The sequence below is a fragment of the Fukomys damarensis genome, unplaced genomic scaffold (assembly GCF_012274545.1).
Source record: "Fukomys damarensis isolate Sample0158 unplaced genomic scaffold, DMR_v1.0_HiC HiC_scaffold_22, whole genome shotgun sequence".
NCBI classification, from domain to species: domain Eukaryota; kingdom Metazoa; phylum Chordata; class Mammalia; order Rodentia; family Bathyergidae; genus Fukomys; species Fukomys damarensis.
This window is the reverse complement of record NW_022900934.1, coordinates 8,204,851-8,223,479: the sequence shown is the minus strand read 5'-3', so window position 1 is coordinate 8,223,479 and position 18,629 is coordinate 8,204,851. Positions and strand designations below refer to the sequence as shown.

General features: G+C 44.0%; 1 protein-coding gene across 1 annotated transcript in view; it reads right to left on the bottom strand.

Annotated features, from left to right (window-relative positions):
• The window catches only part of Bcas1 (brain enriched myelin associated protein 1), an 89,663-nt gene that overhangs the window by 47,247 nt on the left and 23,787 nt on the right, over window positions 1-18,629 (bottom strand). Inside the window, exons 4-5 of the mRNA XM_033767180.1 lie at window positions 3,524-3,679; window positions 2,537-2,581 (exon numbers count right to left, since the gene is read on the bottom strand). Of these exons, the coding sequence (XP_033623071.1) occupies window positions 2,537-2,581; window positions 3,524-3,679 (201 nt within the window). The remainder of the gene's footprint in view (window positions 1-2,536; window positions 2,582-3,523; window positions 3,680-18,629) is intronic.

The following is an 18,629-nucleotide window of genomic DNA, read 5'->3' as shown; positions in this document are numbered from 1 at the left end:
AAAAATTTTTTTTTTTTTTTTTTTTTTTAATTTTGAGACCAAGTCTCAGTACATTGCTAAGTTACCGAGGTTGGGCTTGAACTTGTGATCTTCTTGCTTCAGCCTCCCAGAGTGTTGGGATTACAGGTTTGCACCACTACCCAGCAATAAACAGCATATTCAAGTCAATTTCAGCTACGTACTGATTTTCAACAGGGTGACCTACTTAAATAACTTAGATAAACAGATTTCCAAAAATTACCCTCACATCACACCACACTAAACTCAACCCAACCCAACCCTACCCTGCCCACATCATTATTAAAATATCCAAAGAAAAATGAAAAAGTGAACACAATCTTTATTTAATGGCTTTAAATGTCCAAATGGTATTGTCATATGGGAAAGAAAATATTATTTGCTGACAAATAATTTAGTGTTGTGTCCCCGAGACAAGGCATAAATACTACCTAAGAGAGGCTTCTGCGCTCAAACTGACTTCCTCTGATTCAGGGTTAGCAGGCTCAGGGGAGCAGCACCAAACACACAAGTCCTGATCAACTTCCAGGTGGGCGGAGTTTCCAGGGTGAACCAGTCTCTCCCAGCCAAAGTGGGAGGAGAATGGAAATGAATTAGCCCAGTTAGAGCTGCTGAGAAAGGCTGGCTCCAGTCAGAAATGGAATGTGACATTTTGGATGGGGCATGGAATGTGGTAAAAACCACCCAGGGCTAAACAGGACAGAGATACAGACTTTAAAAAACAAAACAAAACAAAACAAGAACTTCCGTAGAAAAAGACATCAGCAAGAAAAGGTATGAGAACAGGTTGTATAGGAGAGAGGTCAGTTTGTACACATCATGGATAACTGACATTCATTGAACAGGACAGTGAGATTTTGTCAGCGAGGTATATTAGCGCCACATTCTGGGTGGCAGAAGGGGCTTCTGGTCACGTGGGGAGTCACACACCACACCCACATCCCCCCCTGTTTATCCTCTGTTGCGCTGACTTTGAGCCTTCACACAATGCAAAACACAGAACCAAAAGAGAGACGTTTTGACTCGACCATTCACTGAACTTGACCCTAGCTGCCTTGTAGCAAATGAATAATTTTAAGAACAATGTGTGCAGATGCCTTGGAAATAGATTTTTTCAATGGGAGAAGAAAATTCTGGCGCAATCAATCAATACAATACAAATGGAATCACAGCATGGAATCTACCTTGCGCATGAAAACGGGGAACAGGCATCACCTACATTTGAACAGAGCCCTGCAGCTCCCAGGGCACTTTCACACCGTCACTCTATCCTAGGGTCCAGGGAGAGAATTTTTACTCAGTTTTACGAATGTGGAGACCACGGTTTCATAAAGGCCAGCATTATATCAACATCAAGTCACAGGACCAGAGCTCAAACACAGGGCTTTGGGGACACAATCTAGGATTTCTTGTTTTCCCAACTGATCTCCTTCAAATACAAGTAGCAGATGTGTGGTGCCGGCCAGGCCATTCAGTGGATCACAGTGCATTTCAAGCACTTTCAATTACCAAAAGAATGCAAGACACTATCTGTCACCGAGCTAAACTGCTCTCAGGGATTCCGGGAAAGTAAACCACGTGTTCCACTAAGGGGATTGGTCCTGTCACATGTAAACGGAAAGCATCTTTAAGAAAGGAGTTGTTCCAAGCCAAATTTATTTTGAGGGGAACTGGCTGAATTTCCAGGAAGACAGTGAAAAATCCAGCAGGGTGCCTGACTCCTTGACAGAGTCCTCCATTTGGCAAATATCCCATTTTATTTCACAATTATCTTTGCAGCATGGATTTTTTCCCCCTCAAATTACATGACAGCAAAGAACACTGTCTCTCCCTTTTTCTGTAGTACTGGGGGTTGAGCCCAGGGCCTCACACTGAGTTTCACCCCTAGTCCTTTTCATGTTTTTCAAATTTTGAGACAGGGTCTCATCAAGTTGCCCAGGATGGCTCCAGACTTGTGATACTGCCTCTGTTTCCTAAGTACCCGGCATTAAAATGGTTGCAGCTCCCTTTTATTTTATTTTTTTGGTACCTGGGATTGAACTCAGGTCCCCGAGCTTGTGAGGCAGGCGCCGGAACCACGGAGCTAAATCCCCGGCTCTTCCTTTTATTTTAAAGGGAGTAATTTTTATGATACTTTCTGGGTTTCTCTACAAGCAACTTAAAAGACTAAGATGATGATATAATGGTTAGTATTTTCTTCTTATTTTATATAGGAAACTGGTGATGGTGACATTATTTAGCTGGAGTTGGCATAGCCTTTAAGCTTTACTTAAATTTTCACTAAAATACCATTATCTAAATGAAGTATTTTAAAGACAACCCAATGGCAGTATTAAATTGCCAACAATATATGTGCATGTATATATACAACGCAGGTAAGTATATGTGATACACACACATGTGAATACAATACATACATTACTCAGGAAGTAAACAAGCAGACAGATTTGAACCCAATTCTGCATCCAAACCCAACATATGTATACTTTGGATAATATATATCCTTTGCTCAACTTACCGTGTCTTCTGGGTCTCTTTTTGTTTCAGCTTTGTTAGGTGACACCTTAAGAATTGGAGAAAACCAAATATTAAAAAGCATAGCTTTGTGTGGTGATTTTTATTTCACAGACACATAGTTCTCTAGCGGAATGTGGTCTATCAGACCAACCAAGGAGGAAATGAGTACTTTTAATTCAGAAGGACCCAAAGGAATTCTGAGTAATAAAAAGTTAACAAAATTAAAATGTTATAATGAAATGTATCAGATCTTATATGTTCACCACAAGTTTGACCACATTCAAAACTGCCTCCTGGAAGTTCACAGACTTCCGTTCAGTTCTGCATTATTATTATTACTACTCCGAACACATGGCAACCCTCTGGTGTCTGTGGCAGCTTCTTCTGACGCTGTTTTCATTGTATCTTTTGGAGTTAGTCTTGATACTCACATATAGATTGGAAGAGAGGGAGCTGGTGAATTATGCACTCATTCATCCATTTCAGCTCCCTTTTGGGATCTGTCGTGTGTCCATTTATGGGCTCTGCCTTGGGAGGTCAGAGCTGGGCAAGAGACACAAAGACAGTCTCTACCCCACCCGATCAAAGCGGCAGACCGAACAAGATTGAAAGTGATCTCTATGATGTTTTTAGTTGCCTTCCAGTGGCAAAGTTGCCTTGTAAGGTCAACAACTCACAGTTGTATTCTGCAGAAGTCAAGACCAATGACTGTAAGACACTGGACCGCAGTGGGAATTCCATTACAATGTGCCACCATGTTACCTGCTCTGGACACCCAGTGTCCCAGTCATGGCTCCCAACACCGAGTTCTCTCACCGAAAGCCTGATGAACACAATTTCCTACGAGCCACATCTTGTCCCTGTACCTTGAGGATCCAGTGGCACCATGATGGGAACCCAGTGCAGCAGCGTTCAAATAGATACTATTCTTAAAACTGGCACCACATTCAGACAACAGCACTGGGGAGGAGGAGGAGAAGCTACTTACCAGAGTCTTGAAGAAACTCATGACGGAATTGTTCTCTGTGGTACCTGCTGTTGGGGAGTCCTCCCTCGCAGACTCCAGCCCTTCTGGGTCCCCAGGGACAGAACAGTTTGAGGTTTCAATTTCTTGTCCTTCTGTTTCCTTGCTGTCAACTATATCCTAGCAGCGAAACAGAGTTGCAACTTGTTGAGTGTGGACTCTCAAAGTCCTATTTTTGCTTCATACCCCTTTCTTTCTTATCCCCTAATTCCAACCATACTTCTTCTACCCACGGGCCCGAAGAACAATCAGGACCTTATGAGAGTCCCTTTCTCTCTCCTTCTCCCTTCCTGACATGGTTGGAGGGGCCCTGTGTGGAGCCAGAGGGTAATAAACAGAGCACTGCACGTCTTGTTCCGGATAAAAACCCCTTCCTCCCCATTCTGCAAAGAGGGCGTGTAAGATGCCGATACTGTCTAACTTTGGGGTCTGCTTGTTTAATGATTTGTATGTCATCACAAAGGTGGCTGTAATGGATTTTCCACAATCCTCATAGTCATATCAACTAAAAAAAAAAAAGTATTAGTGATTTTCAACAACCATTCTGCTCTGGGGATCTGGAGTTTCAGGGGCTGTGGATGTGATGGGAGGAGGGCAGCTGCATTCTGGATCTGTCCTCTCTCCCATCTTCACCCCCATGGTCCTGGGCCTCTCTCTCCCTCATCACAGCTGTGGCCCCCTGCCCTTTCTACTTGGGCTCTGGAATCCTAAGTGCATTCTTCTCTCAGCAGACCCTATCTTCTACTCCCTACCGCCCCCAGTGGCCGCCCCAGGCCTTACAGTCAGGTCAAACCCTCCACAGGCTCCTGCCCTCTCTCCCAAAGTATAGAGCAAGGCAAATCTCCCACCTCTCCCTGCTGCTCTCTTTTCTCCACTTATTCTGAGCAGCTTCCTCTGAGTTTCCCAAGCATATCACAAGCAACTTCCACCTCCTGGCTCTCTGTCTGGAGCACTGTGCTCCTCTGTGCACCTGCAGGTAATTTCCATCCATCTTTCAAGTTTTGAGGGCCACCTTTTCTGAAAGGAAACCTCTACACATCCGTGTGTAGCTGTCATTTCCTCACTGTCACCTCTGCCACCGTCCTCTCCCTTTTCTGCGTTCACCGTCACAGCCTGTGCTCGTGTGACCCGAGTCAGCCCGCCCTCGTGTCTCTCCACCGAGGCACGGCTTCTGTCTCCTCTGCTCACTGCTGCTTCTCAAATAGCAAGGACAGGAGGGCCGCGGAATGATTTATAAATCCCTATCATCACAGGACTACTTCGCAGAGGAGTGGGACAAATGACAATTGTATGTAAATGAGATGGCGCTCTCTGTATCAACTTACTCTGTCACTTAAAGAAGCACAGAGACGCCACCCCTTGAGGTGAGCTGGTGTCGTGCCGTTCTGTCATCTACTGGGCACGCCGTCCTGCTGTGACAGTATTACGGTCCAGTGTCGTTATGGATGGGCACTCGTAGTATTTACACTGCTGCATCTAGGGTGCTGTGAGCAGTGTTCACACGGGCAAGCCAACGCTGGCTTTTCATCTTTTGTCCGCATCTATATTTTCTTTAGACAAATTACCAAAAGCGCTCTTTCTGGGTCAAGTGGTATGCATATTTTACACCTCAATAAATACTCTTGCTAATAATGGAAGATTTCATTAAGCAGATTTCCTGCAGTTGTCTCATCTGGTGCAGCGGGAGAGGTGGTAGGTGAGACATCAAATATGTCCAGGGTAGGCAGGGCAGCCGGGCCTGTGGTCTGACACCAGGGAACTTGGGCCGCAGGTTGTGGGAGTGAGCGAGGCCAACCCAACCTTCATCTCCTGACCTGACCATCCATCCTTTCTCCACCCCTGGCTCCTCCACCCCTGTGAAGTCTTCCTTCATCCCAAGGCCTTTGGGTCTGACTCCCCATGCCATCTCCCCACCTCCAGTGTTACCAGAACAGAAGGAAGCCATTGTATTGCTTCCCAGTGCCACAGAGGACTTGGCATTTCTGTTTATTTTCACTACTTCCTCCCATATTGGAGAGTTGAATATGCTAGCATTACCTGCAGGCTCCTGACCTCCGCAGACTGTAGTTTCTGGAACCCAGTTTAAACTGATAAGGTAGACTATTCTGACCCCTGAAAAACATTTCCTATAATGACTACTTACTGAACAGTGCAGTCCTCTTTTCTAAGACTAAGTTGAACAAGCTCATCACATCTTACTATATCATTATTTGTTATGAAATAACATATGCCATCAAGCACCCTACAACACGTAAACTGCTGTGCAAATGAGTGCATTAAACATGGGTTGTTTAGAAAATATATGAAAAAATGTTCCACATCACTGGTCATTCGAGAGATGCAGATGAAAACAACACTAAGATTCCACCTCACCCCACAAAGAATGGCTGCTATCAAGAAATCACACAATAACAAATGTTGGCGGGGTTGTGGGGAGAAAGGAACCCTCCTCCATTGTTGGTGGGAGTGCAGACTAGTGCAACCACTATGGAAATCAATATGGAGATACCTCAAAGAGCTTGGACTGGAGGTTCCATTTGACCCAGCCATCCCTCTGTTGGGTATCTTTCCAAGAGAACTGAAAGAATCATATCACAGAGAAGTATGTGCACCCATGTTTATAGCGGCACAGTTTGTAATAGCTAAATCTTGGAAACAACCTATTTGCCCATCCGTTGGAAACTGGATAAAGAAGTTGTGGTTTTTCTATAAAATGGAATATTACTCAGCCATAAAGAGCGAGAGAATAGATTCATTCATAGGAAAATGGATACATATTGAAGATATACTCCTAAGTGAAATAAATAAGTCCCACATGTGTAAATACCAAATAGTTTCCCTGGTGTGAATATTCTGCAACAATGCATAAGATTCTAATAAGATTACTGACATTTAGAAATGGGAGGAAAGGAGCTAAAGGTGTAGGGAAGGTGTGATACGTAGGGGAAGAACAAAAAGGGAAAAGAAAAAAATGTGAGAGAATGAAAAGATGAAAATAAAGTGTTTGTAGATGGGGAGGGGAGGAGGGGGTGAAGGGAGGGCAGAGGTAAGGGGAAAAAAATGAGAATCAAGACTTGCCATGTAAAGGTACATGATCCCAACAATGAATGTAACTGTACTGTATCCCTAAATGTACCAATAAGCTCAATTAAAAAAAAAATAAATTAAAAAAAAAAACAAAAAAAAAACATGGGTTGTTTAATCTTTACAACAATTTCATGGGGTAAATGTTATTTATCACTGCTAGTTTTCAGACAACTAATGAGCTGGACAGGGACCAGCGTGGGTTTCTGTCCCCACCTGCCAGCCCTGAACATCTTCAATGTTCCAGACCATCTGACCACCAGTATCAACTCAACTCCACTTAGTAATGCAGCAGTGAATTAAGTGCAGGTGTTGGAAACACACATCTTTCTGAAGAGTATGTGTAAATATATGCTGAATTCACAGATTCCTTGTAGAGCTATTCTGGAGAAGCACTGGATTCAGAGTTCTTCTGAACCATGTCACCCTTATTTCGTGAACGATGCTTGTTCAGGCTCCTGCCTTTGTACTGGAGGATCTGCCTGCCAGAAACACGTTACCTTATGACCTTCGAGCCACTTAGGCCATCACGTTGCCCGAGGTCTTTCTTTACCACTCTAAACTGCTGTAACTCGATCCTGGAACATCCTTTCGCTGCTGACTGCCACGTTTCTATTTTCTCGGCGTGTTTCTCTATTCACGTATCACCAGTCGCCCTTCCTTGGGCGGTGTGGCAGTGTCTGGAGATGGCTTTGGTTGTCACCACTGGAGGGCGCAACTGGCATCTGGTGGCAGAGATCAAGGATGCGGCTCAACACCCATAATGCACAGGGTCAGGAAAACTCCTGAGGAAATATCAAGAGTGGTGAGCCTGCTAAACCTGTAAAAATCTCAGTCATTTTGGCTTTGTGCCTCTCTATAAAGAGAGGAAGACAGGAATTTTTGTTCTTTTCTTCTTTGCATTTCTTTTGCACGTGGACTTGTGTAAATAGGAGATGGATGAACGAATGAGAAACACTTTGATCCGAGTGAGACCACAATTATCAATTTTTATTATCATGACTTCAAATCTTCCCGTATGGACAGTTTCTATTGCTGTGCATTTCAATTCTCTATTCTTTTTTCCTGCATCATTGAAGATGCTGACAATCTCATTAATGTACATTTACGTCACACATTATAGTTTTCAATCTTTCGAAGTTTAATTTGGATTTTTAAAATATACCTTCTATACTCCTACTCAACTTTTTATTTTAATTTTATTTATTTATTTTTTGGTACCAGGGATCAAACTCAGGTCCTTGTGCTTGTGAGGCAGGCGCCGGAACCATTGAGCTAAATCCCTGGCCCCGCTACTCAACTTTTTATACATGTGGAATAATCTATACTAGTGAAAAAAATGTCTTTTTCTATTGATTCTAACATTGGAGCCAGTCTGGGTTGGTTTCAATAGATTTTTAATCAAACATGAGTTACATTTTCTTGCTGCTCTTCTCTCTGCCAATTACTGGCTAAATGCCAGATACTGTGAATTTTACCTGTTTGGGTAAAATTTCAGTAAGAATTCTTTTTGTTCATTTGTTTTGTTTTTGAGACAGGGTCTTGTTATGTAGTTCAGGCTGGCTTCAAACTATATGGCCCAGTTGGTCTAGAACTCACAATGATCATCCTGTCTCGGCCTCCCAAGTGCTAGGATTACAGTCGTGTGCCACCATGCTCAGCCTCAGCAAAATTTGTGAGCTTTGTTCTGGATGTAGTTTAAGATACTCGGAAATGGTCTGCTGTTTTTCAGTTCTTGCTTTTAGGATGTGTTCATCTTAAAATGTTAGAAGCTGCATTGAATCCAGAGTGAATTTTTTTCCCCACTGTGAGGAAAGACCCTTCCGAGTCCTGCACCTGATGCCTTGTGAATACTGAGACTTTCTGGCCCTGCTGGTGGGCAAGACACATCATGTCACCCTGCACAAATGCAGAGCTTTGCTTCCCACACTGTGCTAGGGGCTGTGCAGAATGCGCTGGTCTCCACTCTGTCCCATGTTTGATGTGCACCCCTGAGCCCCTGCAGGTTTCTCTCTCTGCATCTCTTGCTCTTCAAATGCTCCGCCCTGTGAGACTCACAGTCTCTGTGTCAGGGACTGCTGGACTCAGCCTCAGTCCCTGCCCCACAGGTGGCCTGGAGACACCCCAGGCTGGGAGCTGGACCAGCCCTGGCTCACTGTGGCCTTCCCAGGCCCAGAGCTCATCTGCCTTTGCCGCCTGCTGTGGAGGCTGTGGTGGGGTTGTTCGCCTAGGTGTCCTTTGTTTCAGGCCAGTCTGTTTCATCTAAGAAGGTGAGACCAGTCCCTGTCACTCTAGCTTGACCAAAAGCTTCTAACCTGCTCTGCTGATTACAGCTCAGCTTTGGTCCATCTGTACCCCGTGAAGGGTGCGTGAGGAGATCTTTGAACTGTTCCATCTTTGATCAGCAGTGGGGACTAAATCAGGACATACCAGACTTAGCTCCTGAAATCTGAAATTACTAAGTGCATTTGAGACACTGTCCTCTGAAGTTAACAACGAGCCTTGTCTTGGGGGCGCAGCAAACCTTGCAACATGAACCAGTGGTAATGATCGCAAACATTATTTCTAAATGAGTGTCTGTGATCGAGGTCCTGCTTTTGTTTTCACATGGCGTGGTGTTCAGTCAAGTCTTTTTGGAACAGAGTTTACTCCACCAGTTCCCATCGCTCTTAGTTCCCAAGGTTCCCTCTCATTAGTGCCCATCACCTCAAGCCGTAGTCGTCAGAGGGCCAGGGATGTAGCTCAGTGGTCCGCTGCCTGCCTTGCAAGTGCAACAGCTGGAGTTCGATCTCCGGTACCAAAAAAAAAAAAAAAAAAAGCCGTAGCTGTCGGTGTAATTGTCAGCACTACCTGCTTGGCTTGGAGCTCCTGGACGACAGGCGCTGTGCCTGACTCCCTCACAGTAAGACCAAGACCAAGCTGCCGCCACAATCCTAGTGCGCAGGCGGACTCCGTGTTCATCCCTCAGCCCCACCTCCCAGAAGTTGAGGGAACCTGGCCAGGGTCTCAGCCTTTCTGAGACCAGGTCTCCTTAGCTCACAGGATTAATAATAAGCCACCTCACTTAATTTCTCCTGCTTTGGAATGAGAAATAACACGTGTAAAATTCTAGTATCATAATGCCCCATACTGCCGTGCACCCGTTCTCGAAAATGAAAGCTATGCGATTCACAAAGTTTCTGATGAGAAGCTGACTCGGAGGAAACATCTGCTGAAAGCACGGATGCGTGTAAGAAGGAGCCTGTACCTCTGTATCACGCACTCGCTTCTATCTTTTCTCTTCCTGTGCCAGGTCCTTTCAAGTTCAGTCAGGGGCAGCTGTCCTCTGACTCTCCACGTCTTTCTGGGCGATGCCACCCATGGCTGTCAGTCTCCTTCTCTGACTTCCTAAACCACAGACGTCTTTGGTGCTTACTTGGCCCCTAGCTATGTCCTCAGACTGACTGATACTAGAGCCCAGCTCGGCAGAGCGTGCATTAAAAACAAGGCTCTTGTGGAATGGCAAAAACAAACATAAAGCATATTTTGGTGAATATTTTTAAAGTAATAAAAATGTGTGTATTCCACAAGGTTTTCATTCTGCCCCAAGACTTTTTCAAAGTGAAGTTGTCCTTCTTGTGAAAGGCCTCCCGAAGGGCTGGAGCTTCACTAAACCGTAAGCAAACAGAAGCCATGGCCTGAAGGGTCCTGCGAGGGCTTCTTGTTAATTCCAGGCAAGAGGTGTTCTGCTTTGGGAGAGAGGCCCTTTTATAAAACATGCTCTAATATTAGTAAAACGTCTGCAGGTTCAAGGCATAATTAGGATCCCAGAAGTCAGCTTGGAAGAAAGATGGCTGAGAATTCCGTGTATAGCACAGGAATATGCATAGCTACAGCAAGGTAATTTTTGCTGGGGTAGGACGTGCACACCCATTTGAGGTTGTTATTTTGTATTTATTTATTTTTGGTACCAGGGATAGAACTTGGGTCCTTGGGCTTGCGAAGCAGGCAGCAGCACCACCACTGAGCTAAATCCCCAGCCCAAGGTTGTTATTTTAATGCATGCTACGGAGTGAAAGTTTGTGTCCTTTGAAATTTCATATGCTGCAATCCTAACCCTACACGCGCTGGTATTAGAAGGCGGGATTTCTGGAAGGCAGTTTAGGTGAAAGAGTGAAGCCCTTATGTACAGGATCACACAGGAGGTGCCAGAGAGGTTTCTAGTCCTCTTTCTGCCGCTCAGTGATCCAATAGTAAGTCAGCAGTCTGTAACCCTGAAAGGGTCCTGCCCAGAACCCCACCGGGCCGGCACCCTAACCTCAGTCATCCAGCCTATGTCAGTCATCCACACATCAGTTTCTGTTGTTTCTGTGCTAAGGTACTGACCTGGAATCAGCCAGTGGGCATCAGCAGATTATTCCTTGCATCAAACCTCTGATCTCATGAAGGTTATTGCTCAGATGAAGTGGAGCATAAAACAAATTTTAAATAATAATATTACATGAATAATTGGTCAGGTATTTTGAAGATAAGCCGTAATGAAAATGGGACAGGAAATAAATCTAAACTGAGGAACTCCCCACGAGGCCTAGTTAAGGTGTCTCCTGGGACGCCACCTTATTTCTGTCCACTCATCTGTGCGTCTTTCTTCAGGGGCTGCTGCGAGGGGCAGTTTTGCTCACTCTGCCCATGCTGTGCGGAGACCGCACAGGCTTAGCCCTCCGGCCCAGACTCCGCTCCCCGCTCCAGCACTCTGCGCAGTCCAGCCCTTTCCCTAGCACTGGAGTCCCGGTCTGCTCACCTGTCAAAGTGGGGTGATGAATAGCACCTGAACGAGCACCAAGGGTTTAGGGCAACGTGTAACACACAGTAAGTGTCCATGAGATGTTAGCTAATTATCAGGGCTTTAGTGAGGCTGAGCCCTGTGTGATCTACAGAGATGAATCACATCTGTCCACCTCTTCTAGGGGCTTGGTACTGTCCTTACAGCAGATCGAGGCCAGTGGAGAGGAAGGAAAACTAGGATACCACAAAGCGAATTCTGCTAGCCTCCTGGTTCCCAGCTTGGCTGGATGTTAGAATCAGTTGGGCAGGCTCTGAAACCAGAACCAGTGCCCAGACCTTCGACGGGGCCAGAATTTCTCGAATCGAGGCTAGAGGGTCACTGCTTTCAGCGCTGTCCATGGAATGGTGCAGCGAGGGATGGACGAGGGAGGACTGAGGGGTGAAGCGGCCTTTGTCCGGGGCCGGGGAGCCCACGTGACAGGTAGTTGTGCAGGGGCGGGGAAGGGTGGTGAAGGGAGGATGGAGGAGAATTAGGGAAGACGGGGTGCAACATGGCTGGAGAGGTTTGGGGCGCAGGCTGTTCAGGGCAGCTGGGGAACAGGGCACAAGAAAGGCAAGGTACTTAGAAAAATGATGTGGAGTCAGACTGAGGATGTGTTGGGTGCCAGCTTGAGAAGGTGTCTGGGCCCCAGGAGCTCTGCTGGGCCGGCACTGACAGGAGGGGAAGTGGTGGAGAGGCTGGCTGTGCAGGGGCAGAGGTGCTGCACGGAGGCCCCCAGCCAAGAAGAGATTCCCAGTCAGGGGGACCCAGGGCACCTGCGAGGTAAGGAGAGGAGGGCATTCTCCCCCATCCTACCTCAGCCCACTTCCCCGAGGGCAGAGAAGAACAAAAGAACAGGCCGACAGGGGCCTTAAGACGGGAGTCAGGTCAGGGCTCTGTTCCAGAAGGAACCTGGAGGCACATTTTAAAAGTCATGAAATTGACATTTTAAAATTGGCCCTGGCTGGGTGTTGAATCGATGCAAGTTTGGGGATCTGCCGATCTGTCATGAAGAATCAGGAAAGGAGCTACTTAGCAGGTACTGACCTCCTCAATTCAGGCCCTGGGGATTCCGAGCCAGTCACTGTGCTTAGGGAGCGGAACTTCTATCGAGGAAGAAAACTCAAACCAAACCAAACCGAAACACAGATTGACCAAAAAAGCCAGTGCATGCCTCAGCTGGTGAGGACTGCTGAGGCAAAAAGAAGGGGCAGGCGTGGAGGAAGTGAGGTGCGGGATACTCTGGCCAGTCAGGGAAATCCAGCTCAGGTGCTCCCTAGCGCTCCTCACTGAAAATGGAAGGGCTCTTTAGGTCCTGTCAAGCTTCTGCACAGGGCAGGTTTCCCTAGAGGTCACAAGAAGTAGTGATTCTTCTGTGATCCCAGAGCTGGACACACAGGGAACAGTGAAAGTCATAAAAGCAAACGGCCGCTAGAAGGTCTGGTGTCTCTGCGGACTTTAGTGGTCAGTGGGAGAAGCCAGCTGTTTGCACACTATGTGAGCAGGGGGATGACTGTGATAGAGAGCCCGGATTGGAGGACACACAGTTCAGAGGAGGGACAGGGGGTCACCGGGCTTGCTGCTCTGAGCCAGCCCATCTTCTCCCTCTTTCCTGCTTTCCCAGCTGCAGCTGTTCCTCATGCCTTGGACATCAGCCCAGGAAGGATACAACTTTGCTTTGCCTTGAGCTCTTCCTAAATGAGAGTTTTATGGCTTTTCAAATGGAAACTCTCAGCTTGAATCTGAGCCCTTACTCTGAAATATTTTTTCTTCTTAGACTGTCATGAGAAAAGAACACAAGAGTTCTGCTTATGACATCTGATGGAGTACACAGGGATTTTCTCCTTAAGGCCAACGAAAAACCTTAGAAACCATAGAGAAAACAAACACAAAAGGACTCTGCAAGACATAGAAGAGAAGGGAGACAAGCTAGGAATCTGGGAGAACAGCACGGTAGTGAATTCCCTTGGCCTTAAATATCCTAGATTTAGAGTCAACACCAAAGGGGATTGTCAAAAAAAAAAAAAAAAAAAGTTTTCCTCCAAAGCTTTGTCTCTCTCACCAAAGAAAAGGTCAGCCTAGCCAGATAGAACCTTTAGACACATACAGCAATTGAAGAGAATGGAGAACCTAGAAATAGACCCATACAAGTATGTCCAATTGCTTTGTGACAAAGGTATATAAAAGCAAGGAGGGAAGAGTCTAAATGTTCTAAAACGTGCTTTGGCATCTACAGAGGAAAACAGAACCTCAATATGTTTCACACCTTATCCAAGAATTAAGTTAAAACACATCTTGGACTTGAATAAACAATATAAATACAAAACTATTAGGTAAAGAGAAAATTTCTGGAGTTTATGTTTAGACAAATAATTCCTGAATTTGATGCTAAAAGCAAAATTCAGAAGAGGGAAGAGTGATAGGTTAGACTTAACAATTGAACAATTTTTTTACACAAAGTATCCTAATAAAAGGATGGAAAGACAGTGTAGGGTAGTGGGAGGAAATATTTGCAAGCCGTGTTATCTGACAAGGGACTAGTATGTCAGATACACAAAGAACTCTTAAAACTCAACAGCAAAAGAACCCTTCACTACGACCACCACCACCGACACACACACACACACACACACACACACACACCAAAAGACAGAAATCCAGTTAGAGGGCCAGGGATTTGGCTCAGTGGTTTCTGTGCCTGCTTCAAAAGCGCAAGGGCCCAAGTTTGATCCCAGGTACCCCAAAAAATCCAGTTAGAAAACATTACAATGAGACATTTCATTGCAGAGGATACATGCAGACGGCAAGAAGGTTTGATTTTCATAATTCATTAAAGAACTGCAAAGTAAAGCCACAATGAGACAATTACTGCACACCTATCAGAATGCCTAAAATAAAAAGTAGTGATGAGATGAGAGGCTGACAAGGATGTAGAAAAATGTGATCATTCACACACTGCTCGTGGAAATGTGAAATGTATCTACACTAGCTCCAAATCAAGCACAGCAGATGTTTTTCACCAGAGGAATGGTTAAGCAAACTGGTACCGTCCGAGCATGGAACATCGCAAGCCGGTAACAGAACAGGAAGGGAGGGAGAAACACCTCTGGGTGCGCTCAGTGGTCTGGATGAATCTCCAGCCAATCTCGCCAAGGAAAAAAGCCTATCAAAGAGAGTCTGTACTGTATGGTTCTGTTTATGTAACAGTCTTTTTTTTTTTTTTTTCTTGGTAACAGGGATCGAACTCGGATCCTTGTGCTTGCAAGGCAGGTGGCAGAACCACTGAGCTAAATCCTCAGCCCTATGTAACAGTCTTTAAATAGCAAAACTACAGGAATGGGTAAAAATACTACAAGAAAATATAGGAAAAGACACAACTTTGGATTGAGAAGGTTTTTGTATCTATGACTCAAAATCTAGAAGTTTTGAAAAGAAGGATTGAAAAAAGTCCAAATGTTTACAAAAACATTCATTCAGCTGGCTGGGACAATGAAGAGACTCAGAAATTGCTGATAAGAATATAAACTAATTCAGTTCTGACAATGGGTGATTTGGCATTGCCTACCAAAAAAAATGTTAAAAGGATCTATTATTTTACGCAGAAACTTTATTTCTAAGAACTGATTCAAAACCTAATTCACCTTTAGTCCCTTTCTTCCTATTTCAAATTGTCCATTATATTACTAGGATCTTATGTACTATTATAGTTCCACATGTGTGTGAAATAACACATGTACAAAGTTATTCATTGCAGAGAAGTTAATAGCAAAAATTTGGAAACCAGTCAGAGGGGCACTGGTTAAATCAATCATGACACATCTGCTCAATGGAATATTTCATAGGCATTAAAAATGAAAATGCTCTTTATGTACAGGTATAGAAAGTATTGTTAACTGGAAAAATAGCATGAAACAGAACAGAGTGCAAATTATATTATCATTTGTGTAAAACAGAGAGAATAAGAATTTATGTTTTATTTACTTATTTATGTCTAAAGAAATCCTAGAAAGATATACATATTAAAAACACAGACAGTAATTATCTATTGGAGTGGCATTGGTGGACAGGTATATTGCTTTATAATTTTTTGTTTTGAGCCAAGTGAGGGCATTGCCTATTAAAATTATTATTAAAACTAAATGTGTATGACTGATTAAAATTAAAAAAAAAAAATCCAGAGGCTCAACCTAAACACAGCTGGAAGAAGGAACCAGCCTTAGGCCACCATTTACAGCTTGCACCTTAAAAGTACGTTTGTAGAAAAGTCTTTGTACTTGACTGCAAATGTATGCTTGCTCTTCTCACCAGTCTTTCAGATCGTTCTCAGCAAACAGAAGTTTTAGACAGAAACAGAAATGTTCTCCAGGTAATACCTGGAAATTCCTTTTAGGAAAGCAGGTGTTCATGTGTCCGTTTGTATTCATCACTGTGTAATGGGCTTATGCACTTCTTTCCTTTCTGTTGGCTTCAAAGAGCAAGTAGACTGGAACACTAGTTAAGCGATCACGATTTGTCATGTTGAAAAATAACGCCGCATTCTCCTAATTTGACTGTGTATAATGCAGCCCGTGTGGAACCCCTGGCACCTTCCTACAACTATAAATCGTCAGCTGGATTTCAGCCTCCTTGGAGCAAGGTCTTACACTGTCAACGTGAGAATATAAAGGGAGCTGGGATGGTGGAGGCGGATAAGCGCTTGTCTGGAGCTCCGTGATGCGTCTGCCTCATCCGGATGTCCCCACGGCGCGTTCCTGCTTCCTTCGGAATCTCCGTCCCTGCAGTCAGTGCGCGCAGCGTGACACAGGGATATTTGTTTGAAATACGCTGACAGCACTGACACCTCCACTCTCCCCCTTTCCATCTGTTTGAAATTTTAGCCACATGCTGCCTGGGATGAAAGGGAAACTTCTGTCTCTTCTCCCCCTCCGATGTCACAACGACACAAAGGGGCCTTTTCCAGGCAACAGGGGCCTCCAGATGATCATTAAGGCTTCACTTTCCTTCTTCTCCACAGAGTGCGGTCACCTGTGTGGAGCCATTACCAGATTCAGGGAGAAAAATTGGGTTTGGTTAATTCTTAAATTCCTCCATTTTGCCTAGGAAGGAAAGTAAGTCAGCAAGCAGAGAGGAAAGCTAAGACCAAATGCTAAAAGCATTTTGTGGAGACTCAAAGTTTCCTAAAACAGACTGATTTTTTTTTTTTTTTTACTGTTGAACAAAGCTCAAAGTCACCTAAAGAGATCAATATATATATATATGATACATACATATATATATCATATATATATATATATCAATGTAGAAAACCTTTCTTATTTTCCCACTATTTGTACACAATTCACACCAACTGATAAAAATGTATTTGTATCTTTCAAGCCCATAACAAAGACAAGGACAGAACCTACATGGTACAATCATCTGTAAGGCCTCATAGGAAGTTAGAACTTCCGCTCATCTGGGACAAAATTTCTCTTCCGGACCTTCTTCTGAGATGGCTTCATATGAACTATAAGTACACTTAAAAAGCGTCATTTCTGCACAAGGGATGGGCAACCAAGCTTTGGATTGCTTGTTTTGGGAATTACTGTAAGAGAAACATAGCTTCTTGTTGGAGCTGTCGTGTGACAATTTCTAGTAAGATTCACTATATTTCAGCCTAATGTCACAGCCTAGTGGAGAAATCAGGAAATATCCTAGATGGTGATATTTTCGTTTACGCAAGCAGTTCCTTACACTTGCTCCTTTTATAAAACAGAGAATATATAGATAAATAATGAATGTAAAAATGCACCCATTACTCCATTATGGAAAGATATTTTCTATCGGCAGTTACATTTTTTTTGTTTACTCCTCTTTGGGTGAAAGAAAAGATATGTGGACATGTAGAGACCACTTTTATCCAAAAGAAATTATTCTGTATTCTATACTATGTGTGACTGTCTTCATGTATCACATTCTATCTCCGTGTCGTCCTTGTGACTGTACAAATGTCAGGACATACTGAAATCAACAGAGAACCCCTTCTGGTGGACCATTCAAATTTTCCCAAAATTTCTCTTATAAACAATACTGGAATTACTAAAAAAAAAAGTCTTGTGGATAAAATTTGCTCAATTTCTCAATAAATTCTTGAATACAGACTGGCTCATGCAAAAAGGATGTGTTGGTTAAAACTTTAAAATTTCCATGTTGCCAAAATGTATGGTTGAAGCAAGCTTCCCAGCGATCCAGGTGCTGAAGTGAGAAATTATCAGAGGTCTCAGAGGGAAACGAAATAAAATATTAGAATGTAAAACCTAGATTTGCTTTCTACGAGGGGAATTCAAGCTAAGTGACGCAAGACCTAAAATTTTCCACTTACACATTTTCCTTCCTCTTTTTGGAGAGAGGACACATTACTAGTTTTAGCTTCTTATTTTACCAATTGAACCAAGAGAGACTGAAACATCCAGTTTGAAGTCTTTGTTGTAAATCATATCATTACCTGTTTTACTGCTCTGTGAACATAACTTCAGTGCATTAAAAACTCATTTTGCGGGTCACAGCAGATGCCTAACAGAACTTCCGCATGGCGAATCCTCATTAATCCCTAGCTGCTCAACACTGTAATGTGAAGACGTTGCACTTGTGAGATTAAATAAATCATTTGTTAGGGCCAGGGATTTAGCTCAGCGGTTCTGCTGCCTGCCTTGCAAGTGCAAGGATCTAAGTTCGATCCGTAGTACCAAAACAAAACAAAAAAACCCACAAAAAGCCATTTGTTTCTGTGACCACAAGAGGAGAGAGTAGAAAGAAATCAATCAAGGAAAGCAATTTCTCTGTGCTTCCTATAAATAAAGGTTCTCCATTTTCTCTCCAGTACTTCTACGAGAGGGGTAGGTGAATTTAGCAACTTGATGTTCAATGAGTCATGAAAAGTGGGTATTTAGCGGTGAAATGTTCCTCTTTTGCCTCTAGTTTTTGGGGTGGGCAGAGGTCATTATTTTGGAGACATTCCTAAGGACGCACAAGTTAGCATGCTCAAGTGAAGTTCTCTCGGGTAGGGTATGAAATGCAAAAATACAGCTGCCACTGGGAAAGAGTGGGGGAGAGAGATTCCGAGGTGGATCACAGGGACAGAAAGATCTGTGGAGTGTGCCTGGGTTCCATTAGTTCCAACATGTGCAGCCCCTAGACCGACAC